A 19,181-nucleotide genomic window follows, 5' to 3' on the forward strand; every position below is an offset into this window, starting at 1 on the left:
TCTAGGCCTCATATTATAAAGACACGAGACACTTATATAATAAATAGGAGTAAAAAACTACACCCTAAAGAAAAATAGCTGCCAGCAAAAAGTATTGCAAATGCAATACTCAGTGTAATACCGAGAAGTAAGTAGCGAAAAATGGAGGAGGTTTTACTCCTTACTTCACTAATGCCCGTTTTCACTAAACCTAAGGAAACACTAAATTCGGATACCTAATGATTTGGGAGATGCATAGACAAAAAAAGGTTTCACCAACTCTTAGATCATGACTATGGAAGTTATGCGCCATCTAAAGTAACAACACCAATTTCGCGGTGCGTATTATTTAGGGAATTCACACACTGGCACTTGAAAGATGCAAAAAAAATAATCCGATTATTTCTTTAATAACCTTTAAATCCATATGAGAAATGTAAAATATGATAATGCAAACTCAAAATACCACACCTTGTGGCAAGAATCATAGACAAGTTCGGTTACTCGAGTCGCCTAATGAAAATCTATCGGTGAAACGTAGGTAATGTAGGTATGCCTAAGAATCTTCTTTGTAAGGCGTTACTGTCAGTAGCAATATTTATGTTTGTATACTCCTAGTATACTCATTATTATTAAGACATATTAGGAGTCTGTGGTAGATAGAGCAACCATGTAACCATGCTGAGTGTGGAACTTGTGATGTGATCTTTACATTAAAGTGAATAAAACTTTTATGTATTTAATTAATTAAATACCAACGACAGTTACTTACTTAGGTTACTTACTTAAGTCGTTTTTGGTGAAAATGGCGTGAATATCATCCATAGTGGAGTAGGGCAAATATCCGTTAAGATTTTCCTCTGGCGAACAACAAAAAAAAAAACGTCGGAGGTTGTTTCCATGAAGGGCATGCGATAGCTCAGAGAGTACTAGAAGTTCGGCGCGTTACAATATTGGAAATAAAACTAGTGTTGCGCGTGCGGGGCTAGCACCTTGAGCGGCTAGTGGTCATATCATCTGGAGGCGGCGGCCACCAGCAGTGCGATGAGCGTGGCGGCGGGTGCGAGTCGCGTCGCCACACTATACTTGCTGCTCTGCTCGCAAGTGCCTGGGAAAAGAAACAGTCTGTTAATATCTACGGGATCACCTCTCTGGCGCAGTAGCGATTTCTGTGATCTCCGAAGTAGGAAATACCACGTTCGATCCTCGGAAGAGGTAATTTGTGAATCTATAATTATTACATAGCAAAACGGTCATAGGCCAGTGGGACCTCGACTTTACTTTACATTTTCTGATTTTGTTAAATGAAATTATATTGAAATATAATATACTTGAAGGATTACACTAACGCAAGTGATATTTTGTCGCAATCCTCCATGCTAAATAATTGTATATGTTGTGTTGTTATACTTTTCTTTTTGTTCTATGTAATTTTTGTGGTGTGCAATAAAAGTATATTCATTCATTCATTCATTCATGCTAGCCCTGTGCGGATTGGTGGCCTACAAACGCTTTTGAAAACATTATGCAAAACTATCAAGCATCGGCGTTCCTCACGATGTTGTCCTTTACCGTCAAAGGAAGTGATATTAAATTATTTAACACGCACAAACCTTGAAAAAAAAATTAAAAATGTAGCGGCGAAATCTCTAATTGTAGACGTATAATCTATGACAACAGAACCTAAATAACGTTCAAACCACAGAACTAAGAACATACAGAAGCCTCATTCAGCCATTATTGTATGCAGTGCATTGTGTCCAACAACAGTGAAAGCGCCCTGCGCACATCTCACTTCACACCCGCGGAAAGTTGCTAGCTCATAAACTTTTCCCACCTTCCCCAATTTATGGTAAACGCTTAGAATGTGAGCGGTAAAATAATTACTCTAACTGCTAAATGAAATGAAGTGACTAAGCGCCTGTTCGATAAACTCGATCCACTAAAGTGGAGTGGTTTTTGATTCTTCGATGAAAATTTATTTGCCCACATATAACAATAGCAGATAAGGCAGAGACCTTCTGGCCTAAAAACCTGTGCCAGAAGATATCGCTTCCAAAATACATTTTAATTTCATTCTAATAATTCTTTTTTCGATATAACAGTTGGTGTTTACGGTTTCTGTTCATTCTTAATTCTGTGTGTACAAACTTTTAATTTAAATTAATTATGGTTGAATTTCGACCACTAGGTGGCCACTAGTAGTTATATTTACCGTTGCTGGTGAGGTTGTAGGCTTTGTCGCCATGGCGTCCCGGCAACGCGGCGCGGTCACAGGCTCGCGGCACGGCGCTCAGCCACACAGCCCCGCCCGAAGACTCTGTGACATCACACCACAATCAGAAACCTACTTCTTCTATATAATTAGTATATAAAATAAATAATAATAAATATATTACGACAATGCACACATCGCCATTTAGCCCAAAAGTAAGCGTAGCTTGTGTTATGGGTACTAAGATGACTGTTGAATATTTTTATAAATAATACACATAAATACTTAGAATATACAAATAAACACCCAGACACTGAAAAACATTCATGCTCATCACACGAACATTTTCCAGTTGTGGGAATCGAGCCCACGGCCTTTAGGCCTTATCTCATATATTATAATAGTTTACATTTGGTATTTATAACCATATCTGTGCAAATATCTGTATTCAATTCGTATCAGTTATTTCTTTCAGTACCTCTTCTCTTAAATTGTTCTCATATTTGAGCGCTTCTGGAAGAAATGTCTTTAGAGATAAGTTGATTTGTGTACATCCTGTCCCTTTTATATTAATTTTAAATTTTTGGTACTAAATAAATAAATAAAAACACAACCTCGACATCATACCACCACCATCGAACGCGGTGGACCATCAACGAAGGCCTGCTCATTCTGAGAAGAGTCCCGTGTCCTAAAGTGGGCCGGTAACGCGTTGACAGTAATGAAGTACCCTAAGGTGTACAATAACTGTACGCCATGCATTGCTTACTGCTACTTGAGCCAAATACCACCTCACGATTTATATATGATAAGAGATGTTAGGTAAGTGAGCTCACTCACTTCACATCGTCAGATAATGACTATGGCGGTATGTTTCTAAATAGAAAGCGAAGCACCGAGTTTGGCAGTTTTAGTTACATTTTGAACCGACTTACAATAATAATAATAATTCTTCATTACCCACAGTAATAGAGAATGGGTTACTTTTCAGCATGGGTTATAAATCAAATTGCTTAAAAATTAGCAAAGCATTAAGGCTTTGTTACACAAATTTAATTGACTTGTACCTTTGTTCTCTTTTTTTTTTTTCTCGTGTGCAATAAAGTATTTTTGATTGATTGATGATTGATTAAGCTTTTAAAATATGTTTTATTGTTATTTTTATTGTTTAAGCCGCGTTAACGGTAAAATCAAACCGCGTGACGTCATTTGTGTGTAAATAAAGCAATCGAATGAGTAGGTGCTTTATTAAAACTACTCAATAATGTAAATGGATCGAAAATCATATCCGTACTTTTTAATGCCGCATTGTAGAAATTCTTCTATTACAACTCCAAACATGTACATTCTATGAAATTAAAAAAGAAAAAGGTTGAACTATGCTGGACGAAATAACGAAAGAATATCTGCAACTTCTTCGATTTACTTTTGTTAGGATCATTTTACTTTTGATACTGCTATGTTAGTAGTCCGTTACTCAAAAAATCCACTGGTAGCTGTTTAGGAGTAAGTTACTGACCGTTGTGGTGCGTGTACATGAAGCAGAACGTCTTGGGCCGTGCGGACGGGCGAGCGAGCGGCGCCGCTATCAGAAACCCGCGTTCACCTTCGCGCCAGCTGCCGTAGCACGTGTACACTGGGGAAAAAAGAAAAAGAATTAACATCGATCTATTCTCCTGTATTGATCACTGACATTTAATTACACACAAGATTAAAATCGCGTTAGATTGTTCAAAAAAGTTATTGACCGCAACTTCGACAGCACGCGCTGACCGTCGTAATCGCTGTACAATACACATACACATATATACACACATTTACATACTCACAAAACTACTAATAATAGATAGACTAGATATTAATATGTTTTATATATATTATCTAGATATATTATTATTTACTTTGAAATTTTGTAATTACAAGCACGAAGCCTATGTCTTACTGCAACTGTTAACTGGGGAGAGCACTGATAACTATCAGGGCCTCTAGCCTATTTTATAGTTAAGCCTTGGTTACCTGTCTCCATTTTTAGAAAAATAAATAGTTATCATTATCTCTGACCCCTGAACTATAGCTCTTTAAAAAAAGAAAGAAAGAAAAAGTACTTTCGAGTATTTGGGAACCACAGAAATATAGAACATATTTGAAGTTGTACTTCTTTTGGCGCGATGGAGAAAAATGTAAATTCTATATCGTAAAGTTAGTTCCAGGTGGCATGAAAATCGATAACTATGTTCAAGTTGTTTATTCTAGTATTTTTAAATTTAGAACACGTGTTTCGTAACAGTACAAACAGTCGCTGACAACCGCAACAGTAATGGCGCCTTCACCCGAGAAACAATATTAAAAAACAACTTGTGACCATAGAGAAATATAACAACTATTCTATTCATACAAACTTTAAGAGTGCCAGAAGAAAAATAAAGAAATTATGTCAGTTGAATTTGCGTCACCGCCAATCACCGGTGATTACGATGTTTACGTTAGTTCGGGTGTCTTTTATTTAAATTAACTAAATATAAATAGTGAAAAAAGAAAATAACAAAGCGTGTGGACCCAAATTGGTCTCCACTCAGCACATACTACGCCTTTGGAGACGCGGACGTCTATCAATAAACAATCGAAATCGATATCAATATCAAAATACTACACTGCCGAAGCCACCAGCCAAACGTTTAGTTTAGTTCAACTCCTAATAATTATCTTAATTCCTATCCTACTGTCCTACTAATATTATAAATGTGAAAGTGTGGATGTTTGTTGCTCAATCACGCAATAACGGCTGAACGGATTTGGATGAAATTTGGAATGCGTGTAGCCTTTGACATGGAAAAGAAAACATAGAAACATAGGGTATCCCGATTCCTTAAGGGAAGTTCGAAAATTGTTTATGAGCAAAGCCGCGGGAAGAACACCTTTGAATTGGATATGCATGTCACCTATACTATGGAAAAGAACATGTACTTTCTATACCGATCTCTCAAATAGTTAAAGTGGATAGGATTAAAAGTTGTTAACGAACGAAGCTTTAGAAACAATTCTGAAGTACACGCAAACGAAGTCGCGGGCAGAAGCTAGTAGTATATAATTTAGACTGTATGTATTGAGTAAATTTATGTTTTTATTCGTTATAATTGCCATTTCCCGTCTATCATGCGTTCTGCCTAAATATGTTAAGAGTATCCATAGCTTGTTAGCTGTGTCATGCAATATAGATGTTTAAATAAATAATTTAGTTTAGTTTAGCTTATAATTTAGTATAGTTATAGTTTAGTTAGTCCACCAATCCGCACTGGGCCAGCGTGGTGGACTACGGTCTTAACCACTTCTCAATGTGGGAGGAGAACCGTGCCCTGTAGTGGACCGGAAATAAGTTGATATTATGATAGTTTAGTTTAGATTATATTCTAGTTTTTTATCCCTACTAATATATAAATGTCAATGTAAGTTTGTTTTTTACGCTTTCACGCAAAAACTACTTAACCGATCCTCATGAAACTTTGTACACATATGCTTGGAAGTGTTAAAAGTAAGATAGGATACTTTTCATCCCGACATTAAGCTCGGTTCCTTTGGGAGAGGGGATGAAAGTGTTTGACGATTTTACACCATAACTCCGAGAAATTATAACCGACTTAAATAATTATTTTGTACTATAGAGGTAATGTGTGTTTAATTTTCCAAACTGTGGTTGGAGATAGAGGACAGAACTCATCAGCGGACAACAGCAAACCCCTCATTTAAGGCTTAGCGATACTGAGACCTTTAAATTTTTTTAGAACTACAACTAAATTTGATGCCACATCAAAAAACAAAATCAAACGCAGACGAAGTCGCGGGCAACAGCTATTCTTTTTATAGTTTGGTTATTTTAGTTTAGTGTAGTCAGTATCCTGCGGTAAGATAATCAGGCAATTACCCGTGTTGGTGCAGGAGGACTTGAACTCGATGGTGTCCTGCCCTTGGCCGCAGCCGATACTGGCGCTGTCGTAGTCTCCCGCCACGCACTCAGCCGCTGACTCCGACTCCGAATCCACTGGAAATAAACAAAACATCATGATTTTTTTAACCGACTTCCAAAAGGAGGAGATTCTCAATTCGTCGGAATCTTTTTTTGTTTTAAAGGGCATACTTTCCAGGTGGTACCATTTAAATTTTATAGCTGTCATTAAAAATTCAACAAAAATAAAACCCAAAGTAGCAAATTTTTGCCAATAAAGTTCATTATTTGGTGTGCGCTGAGAAAAGTATTGATGAGACATAAAAAATATGTACTACATGATTAAAGTACTCATTATAGCCTACAAAAAAGTCCGCGTGGGAATATATCTAACTATCATATTCAGGTCACAATAGTAGCGTTTGTGTTCTAAAATTTAATTAGATCGCCGCTAGAAACAAGTATTTTGGCTTTTTAGTTCCTGGGCGTATGTTGAAGTCGGTTATTTTTTAATTTATTATAACCACATTATTTGAGTTATCACATAATGTGATTTTAATACATTAAAATATAATCCTTACCTGGTGGTAAGTTATTATGCAGTCATAGATGGTAGCGGGCTAGCCTGTTAGGTAGTAAGGTAGTCACAGAAAATTCAGAAATAGCAATATCGAAATTGCCTTTATGACGCCCTGTTACACTTTATTTATATATAAAATTGTAAGCGACATTTTAACGAAAACTGTAAAAGATAGACATACGCTGACGCGGAGCGGATTGGTATATTCTGTCCGTGGTGTGGTGCGGCATATCTGATTACATTTGCTACCAAACCTCAGCTTCCTGCGAGAATCGTCTAAGGGATGTAACAAGAATGTAAGCATCAGGCTACTCAGCAGCGCCCAGTTAAGCCAAATAATTCAGTTCCGATCTGGTTTCAGGGAGTCAGAAAAAAAAACATCGAGTGCCTTCCCTTATACCATGGTGCCGTATTTCTAAGTTACAATAGGTGTTTCCTTATTTTCGACGAATAAATAATATTTTATTTATTTTTGAAAGCGCTATCAGCGCATTGGATTGGATGTCGATTCCACTTTCGGGAGGCCGAGTTCGAATCCCAGCCCTAACTTCCCACCTGTAACTTTATGTGCGTTTTCAGTAATTAAACTTCAACGGTGAAGGAAAACATCATGAGGAAACCTGCATGCCTGAGAGTTCTACGTAATGTTCTCGAAGGTGTGTGGAGTTCACAAATCCGCACCGGGCCAGCGTGGCCTTAACACCTTCTCATTGTGGGAGGAGACTCGTGCTCTGTGATAATTTATTTTTATTTTTACGGAGAACTCAAACCCTCCCATTTGAAGAGGCGTTTAGTCCAGCAGTGGACTGTTATATTGGATAATGTTTGATGATTGGCTTTTGAATGAATGAATGAATGAATGAATACACTTTTATTGTACACCACATAAACATATAGTAAAATTATAAGTAAAAATTTAACAAAAAGTATACAATTTGGCTTTTGTTATCTTACCCGATGACAACTGTTGCCTACGCCGACGACGATCGGCCAATGAGCTCAGCACACTGTATCTGCCTTGTATAGGGCACGGCATGGGAGTGAGGGACGTCGCTGAAAAAAAAATTAATAATAAAAAAAAAAATAATAAAACATTATTGAAACAAAAATGTTATACAGAATATCAATACAACAGTAGAAAGAAAAAGAAATACAACACAAAAAGTAAAACAATTTCGTATAAGTTGGTAAACATATTTGTAAAGCTGAATGCACATTATATTGATATTTGCCTCTTATTATTGATAACCTGTGGACCCCACACTAGGCGACCTGTATAAAATGAACTTTACTTTGAATAAAATGAATAATTTATTCAAAGTAAAGTTTAACAATAAACTACCAATTGATATCTTGGATATGCTTTGGTGTAAATTATTGGTCTAACCAGGTTGCTTCTTAAAAAGTTTTAAATGACACTGTGAGATGGTGATAACAAAAAAAAACAACCAGTTAAGGTCTTTAGTCAGTAGTGTTATAGGCTATACATGATGTTGACTATATACAATAAATTAATTTATTTGACGGCCAATTGGCGCAGTGGGCAGCAACCCTTCATTCTGAATTCAAGTTGTGGGTTCGATTCCCACAACTGAGAAAAGTCTGTGTGATGCACATGAATGTTTTTCAGTGTCTGGTTGTTTATCTGCATTTTTATTAGTATTTATGTATATTATTCTTAAAAATGTTTAACGTGTCATCTTAGTACCCATAGCACAAGCTACGCTTATATTGGGGCGGGATGGCGATGTGTGTATTGTCGTAGTATATATTATTCAATGGGCTCCACTTACTGATTAGACTAACGCAGTGCGGGTTGCACTTACTGATTAGAGTAAGGAAGGGCGGGTTGCACTTACTGATTAGAGTAAGGAAGGGCGGGTTGCACTTACTGATTAGAGTAAGGAAGGGCGGGTTGCACTTACTGATTAGAGTAAGGAAGGGCGGGTTGCACTTACTGATTAGAGTAACGAAGGGCGGGTTGCACTTACTGATTAGAGTAACGAAGGGCGGGTTGCACTTACTGATTAGAGTTACGAAGGGCGGGTTGCACTTACTGATTAGAGTTACGAAGGGCGGGTTGCACTTACTGATTAGAGTAACGAAGGGCGGGTTGCACTTACTGATTAGAGTTACGAAGGGCGGGTTGCACTTACTGATTAGAGTAACGAAGGGCGGGTTGCACTTACTGATTAGAGTTACGAAGGGCGGGTTGCACTTACTGATTAGAGTAACGAAGGGCGGGTTGTACTTACTGATTAGAGTTACGAAGGGCGGGTTGTCGGGTTCCGCACAGGCGTCCTGCGGGGACTCCCACAGGCCGGAGCCCTGCTGCAACTCTAGCACGTTGCCTTCGCGACGGAAGAACTTCAGGCACACGTGGCCCGACTCACTGGAATGAAAACATGCAAATTCAAATTAAATAATTCAAAATACATTCATTTTAAGTGTTATCTGTATAATTTACTTATTTCCCATTATATTTATTATGTTTTTATAAAATCAAATTTATGTATTAACTAAATTTTTTTTTTATTTTATACCCCAAAGTAAGCGTAGCTTGTGTCTTGGTACCCATAACACAAGCTACGCTTACTTTGGGGCTAGATGGCGATGTGTGCATTGTCATAGTATATTTATTTATTACTTACATTTATTTGTTGTGAGAACAAAATTAAAAAAAAAATCAAAATTCATTTATTTCAAGTAGGCCTAATATAAGCACTTTTGAAACTTCAAGTCTGTCTGTGTGTAGTGACTCTACCACCGGTTCGGAAGGCAGATTCTACCGAGAAGAAGCCGGCAAGAAACTCAGCAGTTGCTCTTTTCCATTATCAACAATTTACACTTGACAGGTGAGAATACAGTTTTCCCCTTCCCGTTGGTGTCGTACGAGGCGACTAAGGGTATACTATTCTGATATTATAAAGAGATAAAGTTCGTGAGTTTGTGACACTGTTTGGGGTAATCTCTGGATTTATTGGACCGATTTTGAAAATTCTTTCACCGATATTAAGCCACATTGTTTTTGAGTGCTATTAACCTGAAAACTGTAATGAACTTTTCGTGGTAGTCGGATTTGCAAAGTAAGTCGGAGAAAAAACGGTCGAACGAAAACGTTTCTAAAGAACGCTGCCTTAACGATGAGAATTATACGATTGAGTTCTATCGAAAAGACGTAGAGCTTTTTAATGCCTATAAAAAAGTCCGCGACAGCATATGTATAACTTTTATATTAAAGTAATAAAAATTAGTTTTTAATTAAAAAAAAAAAAGTGTTTATTGGTCTGGTCATATTATCAAAAATTATGATTCCAATAAAAGTGATCGTCTCAAGTATTTAAAACAAAATACTTCTCCCTTTTATTGCATATAATTTGGACGAATGGTTAAAGAGATAATACGAGATAGGTATGGAACCGCGACCATGTTAAACAAGTCATATATGTTGGCTTATATCGGTTGGAACTCCAGAAGGACTCATATACTCCACACCAAACATTTTTAAAAATTATTCATTGTAATTGAATGGCGCGCTAATCTCCGGAACTGCTGCTTCGAATAAGTTTTTTCTGTGTTGGTAGTATCGGCTTAAGGAGATTCCCGAAGAATTGCAGAAGTATACAAACTAATACAAACATAACTTTTTCAATAATAATCGCAGTTTTCAATAAACTGTATTATAAAATCGTTTACTAACCATCCACGTGTAACATGAGCCACCAATTTTATGTGTTTCTTATCCTTTTGCTCCAATATAGAGTGGCACACTAAACGCTTCTCCTCAAAAGATCCGTCAGTGTTCATAATCTGGAAAAGAGATTTTCATATTTAAAGTTTTTTTTTTTGCCAACACAAGTTAAATAATAAATAATAAAATAAATATGCTACGACATTACACACACCGCCATCTAGCCCCAAAGTAAGCGTAGCTTGTGTTATGGTTACTAAGATGACTGCTGAATATTTTTATGAATAATATACATAAATACTTATAATATACAGATAAACACCCAGACACTAAAAAACAATCATGTTCATCACACAAACATTTTCCAGTTGTGGGAATCGAACCCACTGCCCCGACTCAGAAAGCAGGTTCGCTGCCCACTGCGCCAGTCGGCCGTCATAATTAATCACGTCAAGTTAGTAACATTCGTTATGATGTAGTCTAAGTATGTTCAAGCTCATACTCCTATAATAGGTTTCTTTGTATCGGCACGCTTGACGGTAAGGTGGTAACTAGCCACGGCCGAAGCCTCCCAACAGACCAGACCAAAGAAAAGTCAGAAATTATATATTTGCCCCCGGAATCAAACTCGAGACCTCCCATGATAAACCGCAGCGCCGGCGATGGTCGAAACAATGTAAACAAAGTGCCTCATTAATGTAGTGTTAAGTATGGAAAAAAAAGGTTTTACTATGACATTCTAAACAGATAATTAAATTTATTTATTGTTTGTTCATTTTATTAATAGTTTTTTGACAGTTCACGTCCATTAAGTTACGCCTCGTTTAAGTTAAAATTCAAAAAAATCAAAATTCATTTATTTCAAGTAGGCCTTAATATAAGCACTATTGAAACTTCAAGTCTGTCTGTGTTCAACTCTACCACCGGATCGGAAGGCAGATTCTACAGAGAACAAGCCGGCAAGAAACTCAGCAGTTGCTCTTTTCCAAGATAAACAATTTACATTTTACATTTTAACATTTATTTTTCTATCTTTTGAGAGATGAAAGCGGATCCGGATGCTTCTTAGCAACCTTGTCATTAAGAAATTCATCAATTGTATAGTAACCTAAAATTTCACAAACTATAATTGTATATATTGCATATATATATTTGGAGTCACTTTCTTCAATCAAAAGTTACAAATTGAAATGAAGAATTGATTGATTTAAATGACCGCCGTAACTAATATGATTTCTCACCTTAAGTGTAGCGTTTTTAGTGGTGAAGTGATATTGGTGAGTGTGGTCTAAACTGAACCACTTATGGTGCTCCACGATCCAGCTCGGAAAATGACAGCGGTTGTGTTCGTCATCACCTGGAAGGAATCATTTTTTTATGTTAAAAGAATCTAATACAACACCATAATGATATAAAAAAATATATTTCATCGATAAAGAATATTTATAAGATGCTATATCTGTTCTGTCGTGCTTAAAAGTGTCCGACATAAAATAGGAAATCAGGCAAATGTGTATTGAGTATACAGTGAGTAAACGTGTTTGTATACTCATTGAAAGTACCGGCGCGCAAGAAAAATCGAGTGCACACGTGAGAGTCCGCACCCCCAAATCATTCGTTGCCCTGTCGGACGTACGCCAGTGTGACAACTAATATAAGATAGTCTCACCAATTTATTTTTTAACATGAATGGCATAAAGTGCGTTTGTAATACATGTTCTATCCCGGATAGCATCCAGCTGGATTTAAAAAAAAAAAGTACTTTACCTATGCACGATCTAACAACTCAACCGATCTTAGCAAAATTTAACATGGGGCATACTGGAAGCTGTCATGGATAATTTGATATCCTGAAAAGCGGTTCTCACAGTAAAAAAAAAAAAAGGAAACAAACGCGGACGTCATCGCGGCAACAGCTATTAGTAAATAAACAAATTACTGGTAGTAAGCTTCATGGTACGGCTGCCGTCAGTGGGGGAAGACAGGCCGTTGCACGTGGCGTCGCCCGACTGCGCGATGATGTAGGACGTACTCTTATCACTGTGCTGTCCTTTGTATATGAAACACCTGTAACGGGAACGTTAAAATGAAAACTAACCAGTTTTCTCAGTCTGATTGTCAATCAGATGCAACTTTATTTATTTGCTGATATTGGTGAATACAGTTTGAACTAAAAAATATGTATATCGTAACTGTGCAACGCAAATTTTGTATTCAAATTATTATCAGGGTAATATTTAAATTTTAAGTGAAGTTACCACTTGGTACAATTGAGATATCGAAAATTACAATAATATTAATTACAATTATGAAATAGTAATAGTAATAAAATCATACAATTTAATATGGGCATGGGACATGTCAAAGAATACAATAAATTAATAATTCTAAAGTCATTTTAAATATTCATCAATAGTATTCATCATTGTTTATTTAAATATTGAAATAACTTATCTTTTGAACATTTTATGTCAGTCATTAGTGGCTTCATTTCGTCAAATATTTTTTTGAATATAGAGTGCGGTTTTATGTCCAGGGAATTCTAATCTATTTGTACGACGTTATTTTTCAAATTCCGTAAACATTGTTTTGTTGGCGGCCACTTACATTGTAGTCATACATACTTACAAGTCTACTTCATAAATATATAATGATATATACTGTTAATATGTTAAGATAGATCGCAAAACAAATGAAATTAAGGAACGTAGTAATAAATGTAAAACGTCAAAGTTTATAGTACGATTTATAATTAATGAAAACTAACATTATGACGGTGGAGTTTGTAAGTTTGGTTGAACGCGCTAATCTCAGGAACTACTTTGTTCGAATTTAAATTTGTGTTGGATAGTCCATTTATCGAGAAGGCTTTACAACATCACGGTACGATCAATAAGAGCGGAAAAATAGGACAAATAATCTTTTTGTTCCGCTTTGAATTTAGCTAACGTGGGAATAACCGATGGGAACTGCTAATAAATTATAAAAATAATCTTAATCCTAACTATTATATTTAAAATGCGAAAGTCAGTTTGTTCGTTGTTTGTCCCTCCTTCCTTAACGCCCTAACTAAGCAACCAATAAATGAATAAGATTTTGATATTAGGAAAATAAGCGGTTCCCACGGGATTTATAAAAAACCTTAAAAACACGCCAGCAACAGCTAGTATGAATAAAAGTAAGGAGAGTGTCATTCCGTTCGCCGTGACGGCATTCGGTTCACTTATTTAACTTTCAAGGCGAACATGATAATAGATGTTTTCAACAAGAAAATAAATGGCAAATAAAAATCTCTTACCTGTATGTGTCCTCATCAGAGGCGATAGAGTTTCTCCTCTGGACCTGGGAGATCTGCCCCACAAGGTATCTAGTCGAACCCTCTTTCCAGACCGCCAGGCAAACCAGCTCCTCCACTGAAATGTTGAATAAGTTTCTTTTATAACTTCATATTTTCCGGGAGCCGCAGCCGAGATGGCTGTAAACGGCAAAAAGCGTAAGTATGCGTCTCTAATAGAGAGTTGCATATTTGTACTGTTTGCTGTGGAGACTGGGGCCATGTCAAACCTGTTAGGGGTATGTTAGTTAAACCCATAGCTGGTAGCTGGCCACAGCCAAAACATTTTTTTTTAATAGTAATAATTGTGGAAGCAGACGGACAACACACAACCTGTCTCCATCAACCTAAGGCGAAGGTGTTAAGCCACATGTACCTGTAATCACACCGGCAACCCCGCTCTTCAGACCGGAACACAACATTGCGACATTGCTTTTTAGCGGCAGTATTAAGAAGCACAAAGAACACAGAAACACAGAAAGCTCCATTTCCACTGTCACCAGACGTATATAACATGAATTACCATTGCTCTCAGTCCCCGGCACGTCCGGGCAGGCCATGTACCGTAACAGCAGCCGCGAGTCGTCTGTGCATGACTCAGCGCGAGACGGCGGGTACAAGCAGTCCCCGGATCCCCTGCAATATATACATTTATATCAGCAACGGTGCCCCAGGCGGAAGTTCGTAACGACGCCATTTTAAGAAAACAAATAATAATAATAAGTACGAAAATTAAGCTTAATTTTATATACTCCGCGAAAAGCAGGAGAATCTGTATGTACACCATTTACAATTTCTACAATCGTTATACATCCTCACTAAACAGATCTTGGCCAAGTTTGCTATACTCCGCGATAAGCAGGAGCATCTGTATGGTGTAATTTACAATTTCTTCAATCGTTATACTCGTCAGTAAACAGATCTTGGGCAAATTTGCTTTACTCCGCGAAAAGCAGGATATTCTGTATGTACACCATTTACAATTTCTTCAATCGTTATACTCCTCACTAAACAGATCTTGACCAAGTTTGCTATACTCCGCGATAAGCAGGAGAATCTGTATGGTGTAATTTACAATTTCTTCAATCGTTATACTCGTCAGTAAACAGATCTTGGGCAAATTTGCCATACTCCGCGAAAAGCAGGAGAATCTGAATAGTGTCATTTACATTTTCTTCAATCTTTATACCAAACAGATCTTGGCTCCGACACCGGAGGATCCTCAGGAGATGTTGATTTTAAAACTAATATTATTGATTTAACAATTAGATACTATAAAGGTATACGAAGTATATGATCTATATTAAAAATGTTGTAGAAAATAACAAAAGTAGTTAGTAGTAGTTTTTTGACAAAAAAGTGTGTGTGTGTGTGTGTGTGTGCAAGTCACACACGGTAGACGTGAAACTTCTGAAAAATTCCTGATTAAAAAACTTATTGAAAAAATGAACAGTCGCTTCATGTAAACTGTATATAAATAAATAAATAATAAATATACTAAATTGCGGTTTTTTTAATTTTATTTTAATTTTTTTTCCGCTAGTAATCACGTTTGTTTTCAACTTTAGTTTTTGGCATAATTTTAAAATTCATTTATGAAGGAGATGAAAATATTGACACAAATAAAAATTCATCAACAATCTACACACTTATACTAAAACTTTCTAACACGCAGGTGCAAACACATGCATTGAACACATGGAGTCCGAGAACGTCTAATGTGTTTTATCTCATTTTGTCGCCGGCTGAATCCTATACATTTATGTGTTTGTGTCTATATAGACTCATTTTTTCGTATCATCGAGTTTGAAATCACAACGATTCTAAAGAAGTTTCATTTGTAAAAAAAAATTATATTACCTGTTGTAGGTGAAGGTGAAGGGCGCAGGGTGGAAGGGGCAGGGCTCCGGCTCCGGCCGGGGCTCCTTCCTGAACATGGAGTACAGCGGCGCGTCGCCACTGATCTCGTCGCAGATCAACCGCAGAGAGTCTTTTTGGCTGCAGAATGCTGGAATGTTGATACGTAGACAGATCTTTATTTGCATAATACACACGTTTACATAGACATTTAAATATCAAATACGAAGTCACAGTGTATTGTCATTAGCTGGCTTGCAAATATTACAAACACATAGAATAAATTTAAAAACATGCAACTTTAATACAATACAATAATACAATAGCGGTAATAATAATTAGAGTAAAAATGTATTAAAAAAAATCAGAAACATTAATTGGAAATTCGTGTTCAATGTCAAAATAAAATACAAATGTCACAGTTGTCTCTTTCATATTGGAAAAAATTTGTATGCATCCCAGCATGCACCAATAACTTTTCTAACTTATGTTCGTTTTAAGTAATTAAAACGTCACTTGCTTCCACGGTGAAGGAAAACATCGTGAGAAAACCTGCACGCCTGAGAGATCTACGTAATAAACTTAAAGGTGTTTGGAGTCCTCTAGGCTCTAATCCGCACTGGGCCAGCGTGGTGGTTTAGTACTACGGTTTTATCCCCTTTTCATTGTGGGAAGAGAACCGTGCTCTGTAGTGGGCCGGTTGATGTGATGCTGACGGAACAATAATACTTCGATATTAGCCATTAGGCCATCCTACTAGGTTACTAATATTACCCCTAACACTTGCGGCAGGCGGCCCCGCACTTCCATATCCATAACATCACATACCTATTGAAATAAATAAGTAGACACATGAAAGCGCGATCTAGTGGAAGGCGGTTTCCCAGTTTTGTCACTAGATCGCGCTCCTTCGATACCACATATATATTACTTCACTTTTACGCTATCGAATAAGTAAACGAAGCTAGAAAATCATACTTGGCGCTCTGTGCAATGGGAAAGTAGACATAGCAAGCAAGTAAATACAACTTACTTTCTTTATACTGCAGTACGTATTTGTGCTTCTCGTGTATAACCATACACCTGTAGCAGTCGTAGCTCCTGGAAAAGAAAAGTATTGTAGATCTTACTTATAAGGTCATATTACAACTTTGAAAAAAAGTAGATTGATACTGCAATGTTTCCTACTAGATGGCGCTACAGTCACTATAAGACTGATATAAAAGGCATATACTGATTTCAGCATCGGCGCTTATGGAGCCGTAGCTTAGTTGGTTAAAGCGATTAGGGCGCGATTGCCAGAGAGTCGCAGGAAATCGCGTCGGTTCCGAACATTTTTATGTAAATTAAATAAATAAATTTATAAAATATTCCACTACAAGTTAGCCTTTGGCTGCAGTCTCACCTGGTGTTGATGATTCAGTCTAAGATGGTAACGGGCTAACCTGTGCTGTATGCCAGTTATAGTAAATCCATACCCCTAATCGTTTTTTGAGAGTCTCATCAATCGAAATTTACCTGTCGTAGAGCAGGAACTTGTCCGAGTCCTCGGTCTCCGAGCACTCGCCCTTGGACTGTATGTGCGTGGAGTTGATGGCTATGAGGCCCATGATCCCGGACTGGAACCAGCTGCCCGTCCACTCCGCGGGGAACTTGCAGCCACCGCCTGGAATAAAAAAAAAAACAATTGAATTAAGTCAAAGTTTCAGGATGTCGACGGACCAGTTTCAAACCAGTTTGCTAGTTTTAAATTTTAAATTTTGATTATATATTAAATGTTTACTACGGTTTAATCGTTTTTATTATTCACATAACCATGAACAGAAGCTGGGTACGCCCATAACTAGGTTGCCTGATACTTAGAGATAATTTTTTATCAACAAGACCGCCTGTTTATTATGTGCTATTTTATTAATACTCGTTAATTAATTTATTATGCTTTGGCGTACAATAAAGTATAGTAGGTACTGTAGGTACCTACAGTTCTTGAGTTCTCTCCCGGGATACATCTGTTATTTGAAAGTAAATATAGAAAAAAAGTTCAAAAGCATTTAGATTTCATTCAATCAAATGTTATTCTAAGTTTCAAATAGAACAAAAAAACGACCACCCAGTGCCAATCTGGTAGTTGGTAGAAAAATGAAATTGCATTCATACGTTCGCAACCAGTAGAATAGCCCTTCGAACAAAGGGGCCATAAAGCCACGCAAGCCCTAGGGAGCCTAAACATCGGTGCGCGGGCCACGTACCGCACAATGTGCACACCTGGCGCTTTAAAACAATGCGCAACGCCACAATGGTGGGTTATAAATGTATCGGTGGGCCGCAAGTGATGGGTGGAAGCGTGTATTGTAAAGCTGAGGTTTTATTTCTATATCTCACCGCAACGAAACCTATAAACAGAGCAACACTCTCCAGAGCATGCAAGGTAAACGTCAAAATTCAAAATTAATTTATTTCAAGTAGGCCTACTTTAATTGTTGTCTGTCTGTCCGGGCATCACGTGAAAACTACTGAACGGATTGAAATAAAATATAGGATACTTTTTATCCCGATAAACAATAAGTTTCCTCCGGGATATGGGATGAAATTTTTTATCAATTTTACTTCATATCTCTATAAAATTTGCACCGATTTTAATCATTCTTTTTTTATTTGACAGTGTGTACTAGTTGATACTAAGCATGTTTTGTCTAATTTTAATGAAGATGTGATGAATATAGTTGGAGATCAAGGACATAATTCTTCACAGATAACAGCAAGTCGCAAGGTATATGGGAAAACGAATAGATGTTTGGATGGATGGATTTATGTATGGATGGATGTTTGTTACGCTTTAACGCCACAACGAATGAACCGATTTGGCTAAAATTTGGCAAAGTTACCTACAATATAGTCTGGCATAGCTCATAGGCTTCGTTTAATCCCGGAAAAGCAAAAAGCTTCTACAGGATAGCATCGCAATTTTTTCCCCATCTGTGTTTCAAAATCCGCGCAACGGAGTTTTAGATTGACGTGGTTTTTAGATAGGCATAATTGACGTGTTTTTTTAAGTAGACTTATTCGCGGACGAAGTCGCGCGGGTCCGCTAGTGGTATATAAAACGATAGGATACAGGCAGCTCGCATGCGGATCAGATCCGCACGCAGGTAGAAAAATTAATGCCAGGCAAAAGGCCTAAACGAATTGATATAATTCTGTGTTCATTAGTTTAATGACAGAGCATGACTTCATACATGCACAAAAGCACTGCCTACCCAATTTTAGGGTAGGCAGTGCTTTTGTGCATGTATGAAGTGCACGCTACTGACGGACACCGGGCGGCACTTTGTAGGACGTGTTCTTTGCATGTTCTTAGAACTTTTGCTCTTTTTTTTACGGTTTTCCGAGAACCATCATGTTGGTATTGGCCGCATAAGAACGCTCAGAATCACATACATCAGTATTTCTACATGATCCAATCAGGAATGAGGAGATCCGTAGAAGAACCAGAGTTACCGACATAGCTCAGCGAGTCGCGAAGCTGAAGTGGAAATGGGCTGTGCACATAGCTCGGAGAACCGATGGACGTTGTGGTTTCAAGGT

The 19,181-nt window shown here is 37.3% G+C and overlaps 1 protein-coding gene across 2 annotated transcripts in view; it reads right to left on the bottom strand.

The window, feature by feature from the left end:
• Window positions 1–487: 487 nt before the first annotated feature.
• Window positions 488–19,181, bottom strand: part of LOC120628484 — a 261,310-nt gene continuing 242,616 nt past the window's right edge. For both annotated transcript variants that reach the window (XM_039896875.1, XM_039896877.1), the window contains 14 exons: window positions 17,115–17,262; window positions 16,630–16,697; window positions 15,600–15,747; window positions 14,263–14,375; window positions 13,704–13,818; window positions 12,345–12,472; window positions 11,647–11,762; window positions 10,415–10,524; window positions 8,970–9,106; window positions 7,669–7,767; window positions 6,114–6,230; window positions 3,714–3,830; window positions 2,195–2,299; window positions 488–1,087 (listed from right to left, as the gene is read on the bottom strand). In XM_039896875.1, the coding sequence (XP_039752809.1) occupies window positions 993–1,087; window positions 2,195–2,299; window positions 3,714–3,830; window positions 6,114–6,230; window positions 7,669–7,767; window positions 8,970–9,106; window positions 10,415–10,524; window positions 11,647–11,762; window positions 12,345–12,472; window positions 13,704–13,818; window positions 14,263–14,375; window positions 15,600–15,747; window positions 16,630–16,697; window positions 17,115–17,262 (1,616 nt within the window). In that variant the 3' untranslated portion in view covers window positions 488–992. The remainder of the gene's footprint in view (window positions 1,088–2,194; window positions 2,300–3,713; window positions 3,831–6,113; window positions 6,231–7,668; window positions 7,768–8,969; window positions 9,107–10,414; window positions 10,525–11,646; window positions 11,763–12,344; window positions 12,473–13,703; window positions 13,819–14,262; window positions 14,376–15,599; window positions 15,748–16,629; window positions 16,698–17,114; window positions 17,263–19,181) is intronic.

Source organism: Pararge aegeria, chromosome 12, assembly GCF_905163445.1.
Source record: "Pararge aegeria chromosome 12, ilParAegt1.1, whole genome shotgun sequence".
Taxonomy (NCBI): domain Eukaryota; kingdom Metazoa; phylum Arthropoda; class Insecta; order Lepidoptera; family Nymphalidae; genus Pararge; species Pararge aegeria.